Source organism: Aplidium turbinatum, chromosome 18 (assembly GCF_918807975.1).
Source record: "Aplidium turbinatum chromosome 18, kaAplTurb1.1, whole genome shotgun sequence".
NCBI classification, from domain to species: Eukaryota; Metazoa; Chordata; class Ascidiacea; order Aplousobranchia; family Polyclinidae; genus Aplidium; species Aplidium turbinatum.
Window position 1 is genome coordinate 20,246,393 of NC_137489.1, and position 16,814 is coordinate 20,263,206.

The 16,814-nt window shown below is 35.9% G+C and overlaps 1 protein-coding gene across 1 annotated transcript in view; it reads right to left on the reverse strand.

Moving 5' to 3' along the window:
* Positions 1–4,447, reverse strand: part of LOC145787120 (STAM-binding protein-like A) — a 31,497-nt gene extending 27,050 nt beyond the window's left edge. Inside the window, exon 1 of the mRNA XM_082598846.1 lies at positions 4,286–4,447. Coding sequence (XP_082454972.1) covers positions 4,286–4,399 — 114 coding nt within the window. The 5' untranslated portion in view covers positions 4,400–4,447. The remainder of the gene's footprint in view (positions 1–4,285) is intronic.
* Positions 4,448–16,814: the final 12,367 nt, after the last annotated feature.

The following is a 16,814-nucleotide window of genomic DNA, read 5'->3' on the forward strand; positions in this document are numbered from 1 at the left end:
ATCGTAATATCGCCCAGCTCTACTCAATGGTGACATCATAACGGAATAAATGGTCAGGTTTTATGAAAGACGGTATGCAGTTGAAACAATTTACTGAGCTGCAAGCAGTTAAAACAATTTAGGGTCGTTAGATGGTCCCGCAATACCGGATTACAATCCCGATAAAGCATTTAATGCGTGGTACAACGATTCTATTGCAGGACGTCGCCCAGACTTCAACATCGCTAAGTGATTATTTTAACATTGTTGCAAGTTTAATGCTATTTACTTGATCTATCGTTATTGTATTTTGGTCGCCGAGAAGGAGCTCTCGGTAGGCCACGATGGCTGCCAGAAAAAAACACGAGTTTTAAGGCCTGGGCTAGTTCCCTATCCGGCTACAGTTTTGAAATGTATTTTGTATTTTATTCCACAATATTGTTTCTTTTGCATTCTGACAAAGAAAAATAAATTGAAATGAAATTTAGCGCAAAATGTTTTAACTATTAAATTGAAATGTTTGCTCACATAAAATCAACATGTATCCTACGTGTCCTACTCACTGTATACTCATTACTCATCTAAAGCTTTGATAATTTCAACTATAAAAAAAAGATATTGTGGAATAAAATACAACATTGTCATATTGTTTTGTCATATTGTTTTGCGGACACCACCAAATTTTATGACTGGCCACAGGTTTGTCACCTCTGATTTAAAGACAAAAGACAACTCAAAGCTGTTTTATGCCTTCACTGGTACACCTTTCCTTTGCTATTTTCTTTAAGTCGTTACAGGTCGAGGCTGACAGATGAAAATCTTAGTGTGCAATTAAGAGTTGCTACATCGTCTGTTCGACCTAATAGTAATATTGAACGCTTAGTTAAGCAAGAAACTTTCCAAAAATCTCACTAAGCAAAAAATTCAATGCTTCAATGTTATTTTTTAATATTTTATGCTTCAATGCTGCATTAGATAGCTTCAGCTGTATGATTCGCAAAGAAATTTCATTAACTGATTTGTTGTTTCGAAGCATAATGGTCGAAACATTTAGTCAACTTGAGCAAACAGGATAGAACCAAAAAAAGAAGATATCATAGTCATATGAAAGAAAACGCTTCGAAAACTAAATTGTCTTCATTATCAGTACAAGTACTGTTGCTCTATCCTTTTTGCTCAAGTTGATTTGTTTTTATTTTTTACTGTTGTATGTTTTGGTTTGGTGTAAGATAATTTCAACTATGTAGGTTTTATTACCTTCATGTGCCTTTTGTTACTTTTCATGAATAATATCTTGAGTCGCTTCTAAAAGATTTCATAGTAGGTTACGATTAAAAAGTTGTGTGGCCCGATAACTCATGTGTAATTGACAAAGTGGCCCGCGACCGCAAAAAGGTTCATCACCCCTGCTCTAAATAAACAGAAGGTGTCGTTGGATCTAGATTTTTGTTATAGTTGAGGATTCCAATATATTTTAAGTTTGCATACAAACGGCGACGCAGGATACATGTCAATTTTATCTGAGCAAACATTAATAGTTCAAAAATAAATTTAATTCACTTATTAGTTTTAAGATCTCAGTGGTTAGGTCTAAACCCCACTCATCTAAAGCTTCGATAATTTCAACAATATATAAAAGAAACGATATTGTGGAATAAAATACAACATTCTCTAAATAAACAGAAGGGTCATTTCATTATAATAGGAACATTGGTTGGCACCGTAGCCGGTCATTTGGTCGACAGGACATTTGGGTTAGGGTTAGGTTAGGGTTAAGGTTAGTTAACTAACCCTAAAATGAATTGGTCTGTCGACCTAACGTCCTGTCAACCAAATGTCTGTCGACCAAACGTCCTGTTGACCAAATGACCGGGTACCGGTTGGCACCACCTAATTTTTATTATTGGCTGAAAACATGCTTCTCACTTTTCTAAGAAGAATGGTGCAAATTTGATGAAAATCAGACAAGCGGTTCTTGAGTTATAAGTGAAATAATCCTTGGCCACTAGGTGGCTTCATAGATAAAGAGCAATACAAAAACGGCAATATCGGAAAAACCACTTAACATATTTGGATAATTTTTAGCTTAACCCCCATGTTCTCCTATCTGTTTATAAACACTAAAACAAGTTTTGGCTACTACTTTTTAAGATAAAAAAAATTGACCTCTTGTCATTACTTACCAAAAAACCATGATGCGTAACTTAGCAAAAAAAATTAATTGGGTAGAGGAAAGATGGACGAAAAGTTTAGCAAAAACAGAAAAGTGCTAAAGTCTCAAAGTCCTGCAAACTAGTTCAAATTGGATGGATTAAGTGCAACCATATTTCTTTTAAACATGTCTATTAGACTTCTCCAATCCCCAGACTTTCTTTTGTTTTCATCTATATTGTGACTTTTCTGCATGGGTTTTCGATGCTGATTTCAAAAATATGCATAAAAATTTTTTTTGATCAACGTCTGGGAAGTTATTCGCTGTTGCTTAGCAACAACTTTTCATAAAAATTACAAAAATCCCCGTTAAAACCCCTTTACTTTTAACCTAGTATGCTGATATCTAGATTATCTGAAAGCATTTCTTATGCTAAAGAATTAAAAAAAAATTATCAAAATTGTACAATTGGTACCAGAGTTATGACCGTTTAAGTACCCAGATTATGCAGTCACGCATGATTGATTTTTGTTAATTTATTGCCAAATAATACTAGAAAAATGGTGAAAGTTGCTGTCAAGGGGTTTTTGGGGGTAAGGAGTTCAAAAAATATATTAAAAAGTGTCTCAGAGCAACAGAAAAAAAGTTATTAAATAATTGATACGAACAGTCATGCATGAATGATTTTGTCGCAGTTGCTTCATTCCTACTGTGACTGCATAATCTGGTATATATAAAGCCATTTAGGGGCTAAGGTTATTTCACTTATATAACTCGAGAATCACTTGTCTGATTTTCATCAAATTTGCACCATTCTTCTCAGAAAAGTGAGAAGCATGTTTTAAGCCAATAAAAAATTAGGTGGTGCCAAAATTTTCAAATTTTGTTTGTATTATATATAATGAAATAACCCAGAAGGCGTCGTTGGATTAAGAATTTTGTAATAGTTGAGGATTCTAATGTATTCTAAGTTTGCATTACAGACAGTGACGTAGGATACATGTTGATTTTATGTGAGCAAACATTTCAATTTAATAATTCAAACATTTTGCGCTAAATTTCATTTCAATTTATTTTTCTTTGTCGGAATGCAAAAGAAACAATATTGTGGAATAAAATACAATTCAAAACTGTAACCGAATAGGAAACTAGCGGAGTAGTATCAAACCCACTCCTGTATACGATATGTTTGGTGGTCACAAATTCCTGGTATGACACCTTTCTGTTGCGATAGTTTTGTGAATTGTGATGTCAGTGTTTGTAGAAATTGTGCTGATTTGAATGTAGTTAAGTAGATGAATGGTGTGCATGGAAATTGGAAAGGGGTTGCCCCACTTTATCTGGCAAGAGAAGAGCAGTCTGTTGTTGTTACAAAGTGGCCTTAAATTTTTAAACAAAATTGATCTGTCACCGGATTGACCACTAATCTGCACGTTGTTTTAGTTACTTTTCTAAAATCTTGTTTTGCCAGTTGGTTAAAAACTGCATAGGGGGTAATGATAAGTTTGTCATGAAATTTCAAAATCTTTACAAAGGGGAAGTAGCCTGTGTTCTTTCAATAAAAATGTAAATTGTGGGCTGTATTGCATGACAGCCCCTATGAATGACTTTTTTTTATTGTGACGTAGCCTACCGTAACAGGAAAGAAGCAAGACAGTGGGGCGCAATTGCATTGGAATTTTCTAGCTGATAGTAGCATTGGCAACACAACGTAGGCTAATGACAGTGTTTCAAAGCTAAGCTATAGGCTACTTATCAGTATACCGATCTTTCTTGCATATAATATATTTTAAAACTCTTAGGATCATCACCGGTCAATACACAAATTGAATTAAGATTGTAGCAAATGATCACGAGCTGCTATAAGGTACCGCAATGGTCTATTCACTTGCAACTAACATTTCTAGACAAAATTACAAAGAAAAAATCACACTTATTTAGTGCTGGCCCATACAAATTCAATGATTAATTCAAGAGAAAAATGTTAAAATGTTTGGCGAAAACTCCGATCAGCGACTTTGGTTTTGTTTTATTTTTCTCTCGATCTTTTCAGGGTACGAAATGGGTGGCATCCTAAAAATAGAACCTACAAAAACATGAAATAAAAGCAGTCAACTGTAAATTCATCACTAAAATAAAAAATATATATCTCACCATGCGGATTAATTCTTGGCAGGATCTAAAATATCTCCGTATTGGAACATTATTCTGCACATTAACTTGAGTACCCTTTTCAAACAATATCCTAAGCCTCTCACCCGGCTCCATTAATCACTTTTTTATTGTTAACTTTTCACTTAGTAATTACTATGTAAACAATGGAATCTGTATCGCATGTAAAAATATAAATGATAAATAGGGTCCGCAAAAGTCAATAAAGTCAAAATCTTAAGGATCTCGTCTGTCCACTAATCAAAGAATAAAGTTGTTTTAAGCACCTAGGGGCTGTTTCTAAGAAGTTTATAGGTCAAAATAAAGTCAAAATTGACAATAAAGTCAAATTTTTTAATAAAGTCAAAATTTGTCAAATTATGGCTGTTGACAAACTTTTTGTGTATTATGAGAGTAATTTTTTCAAAATCCTCGCAGAAGCATTGTAAATTGGGAACAGCGACACAATTAAACCACATTAACCCATCAAAGCAGGAAATATGTCACAATGCCCAGCAGTAACTTTTATCTCAAATTATCCATTGTTTATTCATTGTTACGTATTTAAATAATTCTTATAAAACACTTTCTCTTCACAATCGTGTGTTTTCGAACACTGGGCAACATCAAATTTATTTCTCAAATGAAAATATATGACTTATATATACTATAATAACTGTGGGATGCTGATTCCAAATCTGACCTCAGATTTATCCTATCACGTCAGGTTTGTGAGAAACGATAACAGCAAATTGTTACTTTTGCCAAAAGTGTAAGGTTTGACGTTACGTTTATTACACATTCATATTGTGCTACATCCAGAAATCAAGGCCATGGAGTGCATAAATAGCTGAAATACATCTACAAACTACAATTTTGATACTAATTTGTTTTGGAAACAACATTATTAACAAAACAATAATATCAAGCTAAAAGTAACGCTAAAAGTATAATTGACCCCCCGGTCCCCCCCCCCTGTCAATGTTTTGCATGAAATAACAAAGATTTAAGAAGGCTTATGGCAATGCTTGTCCAGTAACCGTCCAGTAAGAAGGGTTACAAATTTTCACATTTCAACAGTCGTCAAATTTGTTAATGACTTGTTACATACTGCATAATCTATTTTATCTTTTCGGAAGTGAGCTCAGCTTAAGCTGGTCTGATTGACCTTTTTGTCTAATTCGGCTCTCGCCAAATGCGAACGAATCATTTTATATTAACAGTTCTCTTTTTCTTATTGACTTCGGGAGCAGATTACATGGAAAATTACAGAAACACTAGGAAATAAATTTAGGTTAAACTAGTTCACTAGTCTATAGTAAAAGGCAGGAAAACTTATATGATGAAATCTTCCGCATGTTGACTTTTATAGCGACAGTTGTAGCAAGTTTAGTTTCCCAAAGTAGGTACTTGCGGGGACGACCACGTGGAGGTACTTGCTAATGGATCGCTACAATATCTCTTCTTTGTCAAATACAATCTTTTCCTCTACACCTCAAAGTATTGACTAGAGACTAGGCCTACTTAAACAGAAACTAAACAAGTTGAGTGAATATCTACTCATTTTATAGGAGTGTTTCAATCAATCAATGAATCGTTTTATTTTTCGTCATTAACGCGTCCGGGACGAAAAATATACTAACTACAAAAATCGATACAGACCTACCAGCACGTATAACGAACGGGGGTGCAAGTATAGAATCCGCCACCCTAGTCAACATGACGTCACAAAACGGACGCAACTACTACATAAGGGGTGAAAAAAAGGATGCTGAAAAGCGGCGGAATGAAGGTGATAAAGCGGAATGGATATGGATTTTTTAACAATTTTACTGTGTTTTTACAATAAAAACATTAAACCAACGTCGAGTGTTGAATATAACTACCTAGAATGACATAAAATTTACCAAATTGCATCAATTCAGCTAAAAATTTACCCAATTAAACTTTAAAAATAAAAATATGAAACGTTTGCAACTAAATGTGTTGTAGCTATCTAATTTCAGCTCGCATTTTAATTTTTACAATAAAAGTACCAATCTAACGTAACTGCAAAGAGTATGTCTTGCTTTATGCACCTGGAAAGTTTCAGGTTTATATCTTATCTACAAAACGGGCAATCGTCGTTCAAACGTAGCCGCTCGGCGACACTTTTTTCCAATGCATTGTAAAGGCGAATCGATCCTTATTCAGTATAAGCCACCCCTGTTTGCTGTGATCGGTAAATAGTGCTTCCACTAAACTTGCTGTAGTTTTCTCGTTTCTGCTCGGATTTTAACAATTTTGCCATCGTTGGAAAGCACAATCATACATCTACACGAATCAATTAAACAGTAGCACAAAATAGGTACTAGCTTTATCTTGTAATAACTTAAACTTCACCAACTTGTAACGATTCTCAGCAATTTAATTTTTGCAATAAAATCATTAAATCTTTGCAAACTAAAAGAATATGTCTTGCTTTATGCACATGAAAACTTTCAGGTTTATATCTTATCCACAAAACTGGCAATCGTCGTTCAAACGTAGCCGCTCGGCGACACTTTTTTCCAATGCATTGTAAAGGCAAATCGATCCTTATTCAGTATACACCACCCCCTGTTTGCAGTGATCGGTAAATAGTGCTTCAACTAAACTTGCTGTAGTTTTCTTGTTTCCGCTCGGATTTGAACAATTTTGCCATCGTTGGAAAGCACAATCATACATCTACCCGAATCAATTGGCTACAAATCCAAAACAAGTACTATCTTTATCTTGTAATAACTTAAACTTCACCAATTTGTACCAATTCTCAGCAATTTAATTTTTACAATAAAATTATTAATCCCTTACAAATGGAAAGAGTATGTCTTGCTTTATTCACCTGAAAAGTTTCAGGTTCATATCTTATCTACCAAACGAGCAATCGTCGTTCAAACTTAACTGCCCAGCAAAGCTTTTTTTCAATGCATTGTAAAGGCGAATCGATCCTTATTCAGTATTAGGGGGGTGTGTTATTTGACGAATTTCACGATGGCAACGTGGTACGGTGCTTAAAATATGTAGAGTAGTATCCAAATCAGGAATATGAAAACAATTATCATATTGGACCACCCTAACCCCCATGTACATGCCCCCTGAAAAGGGGGTATCCATAAATTTACCAAAATATGAGTTTTTAAGCCTTTTCACCAAACGGCGTGTAGTTTGGCGGTATTTATGGTGCTCCTATAGGGGTTTTCGCGGTCTGTGAGTTCAAATATGGCATTAGAAATTACCTCCAAAAATCTAATATAATGGTAATCCAATATGGCGGCCAAAATGGCTTTTAGAATGGGTACTTTCAAAAAGTTTAACCAAACATAGTCATGTAATATGTCGAATTATAGGTTTTCGGGGGCGTAGAATACGAATTCATGATTATTTCAAAAGAAAAATAAGCTGATAACAACATATTTTCAAACTTATGACGTATAGGTAATTTAGTATAAAACACAGTATTCAGGTCTTTGTTAGATTCATGCCGTCAAGAACAGAATTTAAATCAGTCATCGTAACATCCGCTTTGCAACTCAAATTACTCAGGTAAGCTTTCAGATTGGCTCCATAAACAGAAGATGGCAACTTTTTGTGGTCTTTCAATAAACGAAAAATGTCACTTTGTTTTGGAACTGAGAGTGCAGTGTCACGGGCGTATTTGATCTCGAGGTATAACCGCTTCTGTTTCTCAATCTCTGTTATATTACTATTTAGAATCTCATCCACATTAGAGTCCTTCGCAAAAGGACCGCCTTGTTTTTTCAGTTCGTTTAAAGCATTATTTCGTCTTTTATCAAGTGCTACATTAGCTATTTCTTTGTCGGCGAGGCCCTGTTGTTGCAAATGCTTCTGTTGCTCATCCCAGGCTTTCATTACGGCGGGAATTGTAAACTTTGCAATGTTGCCATTTCTCGGAATGAACCAGAAGATTTGGATTCTATCAAGTCCTGTGATTTGGCCTTTAGGCTACTTGAACAGTCGACGCACACTTTAAGTTCTTGGCGCCTCGTTGTTTGAGTTCATAATTTATGAATCCTACGCCCGTTCTGAATCCAGATTGTGTATAGGGGCACTTTCTAGTTTTTCCGAATCCATTCTTGACAGAGCAATCTCCGATACTCATCTGAAATCCAAATCCAAATATGTCCCCTTTCTGGCGTTGGAAACCATCCGCTAGTTTTGGTAATAACATAGTAAGAACCTTAATCACTTCAGGACGTGTGTCTTCAATTGCTTTACTAAGTGACTTACGGATATCTTGGCTGTATGTTGTCTGGTTAAAGCGTTCCAGGGAAATGAAGTTGCATGCAGGCTGTTCGAGATTGAGCAAAGCCTGAGCATCGGTTTCACGAAGGTTTTTCTTCAGTGTTTGGAAAGCTTTTGTTAGCTTTGAATACTTAGTAGTTTTTGCCGTAGTGAGGGATAGAAAAGGTTCTACCAAATGCAATCCAATCAGTGCTCCTACAACGTACATTACTTTCATGAAATCTAGTTCTAGAAAACATGTTACAATACAAGCGAGCTGGTTTGTTACTTGCTCAAATTTTTGTGGAAAGCTATTCACGTCTTGAAGATGGTGAACAACTACAGCGCAAGTGAGTGTCAACCGATTAAATCTTTCATCTTTTAAACATACGGAAAGATTCTTTTTAGGCGCTATGAAGATATCAAAATCCACTGCTCTGTTCCAAGGCTTGTGATCGAAGTCGTGGTTTACGAGCCTTGTTATGCAATCGAGTGCTTGCTCGGTCACACTTGAATGTGTATTTTTTTTTATATCAATATCTTGGACTGGATCGTCATGCTATTGTCTGATTATTTATCTATTTTTCTAACATGCCAAATTGGATTTCTTTATCACTTTTGTTATGGTTTAACGTGTAAAACATATACACGGTAACCCAAATTTATCATATTACTGTGACATGCCACTACTACTTCCCAGCTAGCGATGCCTGTCGTTTTTGCATTAATTCAACGTTTGCTAACGTTGGATCAGTGTGGAAGTGACGAGTTTAGCTGACTGGGGTTTAAAATTATCGCTTTATCAACGCAACTTTTATCAAAGCACGCTTGATATCTTCAAGACATAACTTCCCTGGGTATAATTGAATTTCCGAAAGATGATGATGTTGTTTTGCTAGTTTGTTTTATTTGTTTTCGTCATTGTTTTCAGTGTCGTCAAGTTATAGCCTATCTAATTTGTGAGTCGTGCAAGGCCTATGGTGCGTTGCGCTTGAAATGGCTTTGCCCGTGGTAGGATTTCTTTGTGGGGTTTTCTTTGCCTGCCTTGCTCTTCTTGTTATGAGCTAAACGCATCAAGACGTGTTCCCCTTAAGACCATCAGCACTCTTGATAACGCACCATGGCCGATCTTCATAGCAACTGTCCATACAAATCTTAAATATATCAGCTAAAGCTATGTGGGCTAATAAAGCTATAGCCTAAATTTATTTGTTTTTTTTTGTTTATTAACATTTTCTTTTTTTTATTTTCTTATATCTTAAATTTTTCTGAAGGTGTTGCGACCGTGCCAAATTTTTTTTTCAACTCAATAACTTACTTCGGTCACAAGCACGTTTTTAACGTTCGCGTTTTGTCGCTTCTACCTTTTTCTCGACCTTTGCTATGTTGACGTGTATTGTTTTGATATGATGGTCAGAAATAAAAACAACTGAACTGAACTGAACTGAACTTGCTTCAACGAGGAATTTTGAATAGATTTTGTCCTTTCCAAGAGCGTTCTCTATCTCTGCCCATAACCTCGTGATTATTCTATTGAAGATCAAAGTTGGATGCACATTACAGAAGAGGTGATCAGAGATGTGCCCAGTCTTAAGTCTTTCAGCTACAAATTTCTCTACCTCTAGAGTCTAAATTGTGCGAAGTCTGATCAGTAAGAATGAAGTCAAGTTTTTCAAACAGAAGTTTGGTGCTGACTCCACTAGCAGCTGATAACATATTTAACACGGCAATCTTCAGTTCTGCTAGGTTTTCACGAGTCTCGGATGCAATTGGCAATGTTGGTAGTGGTCGAAACATGCCATTTACCGTTACACCCTGAACTGAGAAGGACCCAGCTCCTTGCTTTTTTGATCCGTCATCTGCGTACGTAACTGTATTTCCATCGCTGTCCATCATCTGTTTTACGATTTCATCTAACGCCAAAGCTTCTAAACTTCGCCCCACCTGTTTCACGTTGCGCTGATCAGGCAACGTATCTCTGTCTATTTCATCGGTAGACTCATTGTGAAGTTTCCATTTTCGACCAAAAACCTTATTGCCGATGGTCACAACGCCGCCTGTGTTTCTGACATGTGGTTGACGCTTTTTAATTTGTACATTGCCTCGTAAATCTCTGAACACACTTTTCGTTCACCTAAACGGATGTGACGATACTGCGCTGGCATGTCATCAGCATGTTCATCAGATATACTGAGACCAAAATTGAGCTTTTGTTTCTTTCTATGTCCTCTTGAAACTTCCTCGGAATCACTTACTTCATACTCGCTTCGGTTTTCTTCAGCTGATTGTTCGGAGGAGCCACCTATCTCTGCTTTCTCTTCTTAGTATGATTTTTCTAAGACAGCCGTCTGGCGCGATCTGTCGATACTCTGCATATCCTGAGGATATTGCAAAACACAATGCAAAATAACAAGCATAATTCATCAGTATGAACATATATAAATGCTCAGGTATATTCATTGCGCATGCCAGGAAAGAATAAGCCTACTTTTGGGATCAAATTCATATTCTACGCCCTCGAAAACTTATAATTCGACATATCACACAACTATGTTTGGTCAAAATTTACAAAAGTACCCATTCCAAGCCCCATCTTGGCCGCCATATTGAAATACCGCCATATTGAAAATTCTTAAGAATTTTCTAATGTCATATTTGAACACACAGACCCCGAAAAGCTACATATGAGTAAGATAAATACCACCAAAACGCAAGTATAGTGGGTGAAAAGGCCAACAATCTTATATTTTTCTAAAAATAGGGGTACCTTATATTCAGGGGGCATGTACATGGGGGTTAGGGGGATCGTATGTCGAATTTTAATAAATCTTCTAGATTTTGATACTGCTCCACAAATTTTTAGCAGCGTACGGTATGAATCGACAATTAACACACCCCCCTATCAGTATACGCCACCCCTGTTTGCTGTGATCGGTAAATAGTGCTTCTACTAAACTTGCTGTAGTTTTCTCGTTTCCGCTCGGATTTTAACAATTTTGCCATCGTTGGAAAGTAAAATTATATATATACCCGAATCAATTAAATGCAAGCACAAATTAAGCACCAGATTTATCTTGTGATAACTTAAACTTCACCAACTTGTAACGATTCTCAGCAATTTAATTTTTACAAGAAAATCATTAATCCTTCACAACTTGAAAGAGCATGTCTTGCTTTATGCACCTGAAAAGTTTCAGGTTTATATCTCATCTACCAAACGAGCAATCGTTGTTAAAACTTAACCGCCCAGCGAAGCTTTTTTCAATGCATTGTAAAGGCGAATCGATCCTTATTCAGTATACGCCACCCCCTGTTTGCAGTGATCGGTAAATAGTGCTTCAACTAAACTTGCTGTAGTTTTCTCATTTCTGCTCGGATTTGAACAATTTTGCCATCGTTGGAAAGCACAATCATACATCTACCCGAATCAATTGGCTACAAATCCAAAACAAGTACTATCTTTATCTTGTAATAACTTAAACTTCACCAATTTGTACCGATTCTCAGCAATTTAATTTTTACAATAAAATCATTAATATTCTGCAAATGGAAAGAGTATGTCTTGCTTTATTCACCTGAAAAGTTTCAGGTTTATATCTTATCTACCAAACGAGCAATCGTCGTTCAAACTTAACCGCCCAGCGAAGCTTTTTTTCAATGCATTGTAAAGGCGAATCGATCCTTATTCAGTATACGCCACCCCCCCCCCTGTTTGCAGTGATCGGTAAATAGTCCTTCCACTAAACTTGCTGTAGTTTTCTCGTTTCTGCTCGGAATTTAACAATTTTACCATCGTTGGAAAGTACAATTATATATCTACCCGAATCAATTAAACACATGCACAAAATAAGTACTATCTTTATCTTGTGATAACTTAAACTTCACCAACTTCCACCAATTCTCAGCAATTTAATTTTTACAATAAAATCATTAATATTCTGCAAATGGAAAGAGTATGTCTTGCTTTATTCACCTGAAACGTTTCAGGTTTATATCTCATCTACCAAACGAGCAATCGTCGTTCAAACTTAACCGCCCAGCGAAGCTTTTTTTCAATGCATTGTAAAGGCGAATCGATCCTTATTCAGTATAAGCCACCCCTGTTTACAGTGATCGGTAAATAGTCCTTCCACTGAAAGTGCTGTAGTTTTCTCATTTCTGCTCGGATTTCAACAATTTTGCCATCGTTGGAAAGTACAATTATATATCTACCCGAATCAATTAAACACAAGCACAAAGTAAGCACTATCTTTATCTTGTGATAACTTAAACTTCACCAACATGTACCAATTCTCAGCAATTTAATTTTTACAATAAAATCATTATTATTTTTCAAATTGAAAGAGTGTGTCTTGCTTTATTCATCTGAAAAGTTTCAGGTTTATATCTCATCTACCAAACGAGCAATCGTTGTTCAAACGTAGACGCTCGGCGAAGCTTTTTTTCAATGCATTGTAAAGGCGAATCGATCCTTATTCAGTATACGCCACCCCCGTTTGCAGTGATTGGTAAATAGTGCTTCAACTAAACTTGCTGTAGTTTCCTCGTTTCCGCTCGGATTTTAACAATTTTGCCATCGTTGGAAAGCACGATCATACATCTACACGAATCAAGTAAACAGTAGCACAAACTAAGTATTAGCTTCATCTTGTGATAACTTAAACTTCACCAAATTGAACCGATTCTCAGTAATTTACTTTATTCAATAAAATTATTAAACTATAGCATATTAAAAGGATATGTCTTGCTTTATGCACCTAGAAAGTTTCCAGTTTATATCTTATCTACAAAACTGGCAATCGTCGTTCAAACGTAGCCGCTTGGCGACACTTTTTTCCAATGCGTTGGAAAGGCGAATCGATCCTTATTCAGTATACGCCACCCCCTGTTTGCAGTGATCGGTAAATAGTGCTTCCACTAAACTTGCTGTAGTTTTCTCATTTCTGCTCGGATTTTAACAATTTTGCCATCGTTGGAAAGTACAATTATATATCTACTTGAATCATTTAAATACAAGCACAAAGTACGTACTAATTTTATCTTGTGATAACTTAAACTTCACCAACTTGTACCGATTCTCAGCAGCTTAATTTTTACAATAAAATCATTAATATTTTGCAAATGGAAAGAGTATGTTTTGTTTTATGCACCGGAAAAGTTTCAGATTTATATCTCATCTACCAAACGAGCAATCGTCGTTCAAACTTAACCGCCTAGCGAAGCTTTTTTTCAATGCATTGTAAAGGCGAATCAATCCTTATTCAGTATACGCCACCCCCTGTTTGCAGTGATCGGTAAATAGTGCTTCCACTAAACTTGCGGTAGTTTTCTCGTTTCTGCTCGGATTTTAACAATTTTGCCATCGTTGGAAAGGAAGATCATACATCTAAACGAATCAATTGGCTACGAATCCAGAACAAGTACTATCTTTATCTTGTAATAACTTAAACTTCACCAATTTGTACCGATTCTCAGCAATTTAATTTTTACAATAAAATCATTAAATCTTAGCAAATTGAAAGGGTATGTCATGCTTCATGCAACTGAAAAGTTCAGGTTTATGTCTTATCTATAAAGCGAGCAATCGTCTTTCGTATTTGGACAACACTGATACATCTCACATCTAGGAAAAGAGCAAGATGCTAGCCGTTTTTGTCATTCGTCCAGTTCAAAGAACACGCAACACAATTTAAACCCTTTGAATTGGGATTGTTTGGAGGGTAGCTCATAGCCTTCCTACCAGTTCTGTAGCCAAGGGGGGAGGGGGGGGGGTTGGGGGTTACAACCCCCATTTAGCACGCGTGTGACGTCACGATATTGAAAATGATGCTTTCAGTCTTTACGTCTCTAAAACAAAGTTTGCCTAATTTTAAACGAAACTGCATTAAAATAGCGAGTTTTGCCAATACCAAACATTCAAATATCTCAACCAGGAATACGCAACAAGAAAACATAGCGACTTAGCTCTATTACCAAAAAATGTTACGTTTGAACGACGATTGCCAGTTTTGTAGATAAAATATAAACTTGAAACTTTTCATGTGAATAAAGCAAGACATACTCTTTCAATTTGCAAAAGTTTAATAATTTTATTGTATAAAGTAAATTGCTGAGAATCGGTACAAGTTGGTGAAGTTTAAGTTTTCACAAGAAAAAGATGGTACCGGTACTTGTTTTGGATTTGTAGCCAATTGATTCGTGTAGATGTATGCTCTTGCTTTCCAACAATGGCAAAATTGTTAAAATCCCAGCAGAAACGAGAAAACTACCACACGTTTAGTGGAAGCACTATTTACCGATCACAGCAAACAGGGGGTGGCGTATACTGAATAAGGATCGATTCGCCTTTACAATGCATTGAAAAAAGCTTCGCTGGGCGGTTAAGTTTGAACGACGATTGCTCGTTTGGTAGATGAGATATAAACCTGAAAGTTTTCATGTGCATAAAGCAAGACATGCTCTTTCAACTTATAAAGGATTAATGATTTTCTTGTGAAAATTTAATTGCTGAGAATCGGTACAAGTTGGTGAAGTTTAAGTTATCACAAGATAAATCTGGTGCTTACTTTGTGCTTGCATTTAATTGATTCGGGTATATCTATAATTTTACTTTCCAACGATGGCAAAATTGTTAAAATCCGAACAGAAACGAGAAAACTACAGCAAGTTTAGTAGAAGCATTTATTTACCGATCACAGCAAACAGGGGGTGGCGTATACTGAATAAGGATCGATTCGCCTTTACAACGCATTGGAAAAAAGTGTCGCCAAGCGGCTACGTTTGAACGACGATTGCCAGTTTTGTAGATAAGATATAAACTTGAAACTTTCTAGGTGCATAAAGCAAGACATACCCTTTTAATTTGCACAGGCTTAATAATTTTATTGTATAAAGTAAATTGCTGAGAATTGGTAAAATTTGGTGAAGTTTAAGTCATCACAAGGTAAAGCTAATTCTTACTTTGTGCTACTGTTTAGTTTATTCGTGTAGATGTATGATCGTGCTTTCCAACGATGGCAAAGTTGTTAAAATCCGAGCGGAAATGAGAAAACTACAGCAAGTTTAGTGGAAGGACTATTTACCAATCACAGCAAGCAGGGGGTGGCGTATACTGAATAAGGATCGATTCGCCTTTACAATGCATTGAAAGAAAGCTTCGCCGAGCGTCTACGTTTGAACGACGATTGCTCGTTTGGTAGATGAGATATAAACCTGAAACTTTTCAGGTGAATAAAGCAAGACATACTCTTTCAATTTGCAAAATATTAATGATTTTATTGTAAAAATTAAATTGCTGAGAATTGGTACATGTTGGTGAAGTTTAAGTTATCACAAGATAAAGTTAGTGCTTACTTTGTGCCTGTGTTTAATTGATTCAGGTAGATGTATAATTGTACTTTCCAACGATGGCAAAATTGTTAAAATCCGAGTAGAAATGAGTAAACTACAGCACTTTCAGTGGAAGGACTATTTAACGATCACTGTAAACAGGGGTGGCGTATACTGAATAAGGATCGATTCGCCTTTACAATGCATTGAAAGAAAGCTTCGCCGAGCGTCTACGTTTGAACGACGATTGCTCGTTTGGTAGATGAGATATAAACCTGAAACGTTTCAGGTGAATAAAGCAAGACATACTCTTTCAATTTGCAAAATATTAATGATTTTATTGTAAAAATTAAATTGCTGAGAATTGGTACATGTTGGTGAAGTTTAAGTAATCACAAGATAAAGTTAGTGCTTATTTTGTGCTTGTGTTTAATTGATTCAGGTAGATGTATAATTGTACTTTCCAACGATGGCAAAATTGTTAAAATCCGAGTAGAAATGAGAAAACTACAGCACTTTCAGTGGAAGGACTATTTAACGATCACTGTAAACAGGGGTGGCGTATACTGAATAAGGATCGATTCGCCTTTACAATGCATTGAAAAAAGCTTCGCTGGGCGGTTAAGTTTGAACGACGATTGCTCGTTTGGTAGATGAGATATAAACCTGAAACGTTTCAGGTGAATAAAGCAAGACATACTCTTTAAACTTGTAAAAGATTAATGATTTTATTGTAAAAATTAAATTGCTGAGAAGCGGTACAAGTTGGTGAAGTTTAAGTTATCACAAGATAAATCTGGTGCCTAATTTGTGCTTGCATTTAATTGATTCGGGTATATATATAATTTTACTTTCCAACGATGGCAAAATTGTTAAAATCCGAGCAGAAACGAGAAAACTACAGCAAGTTTAGTAGAAGCACTATTTACCGATCACTGCA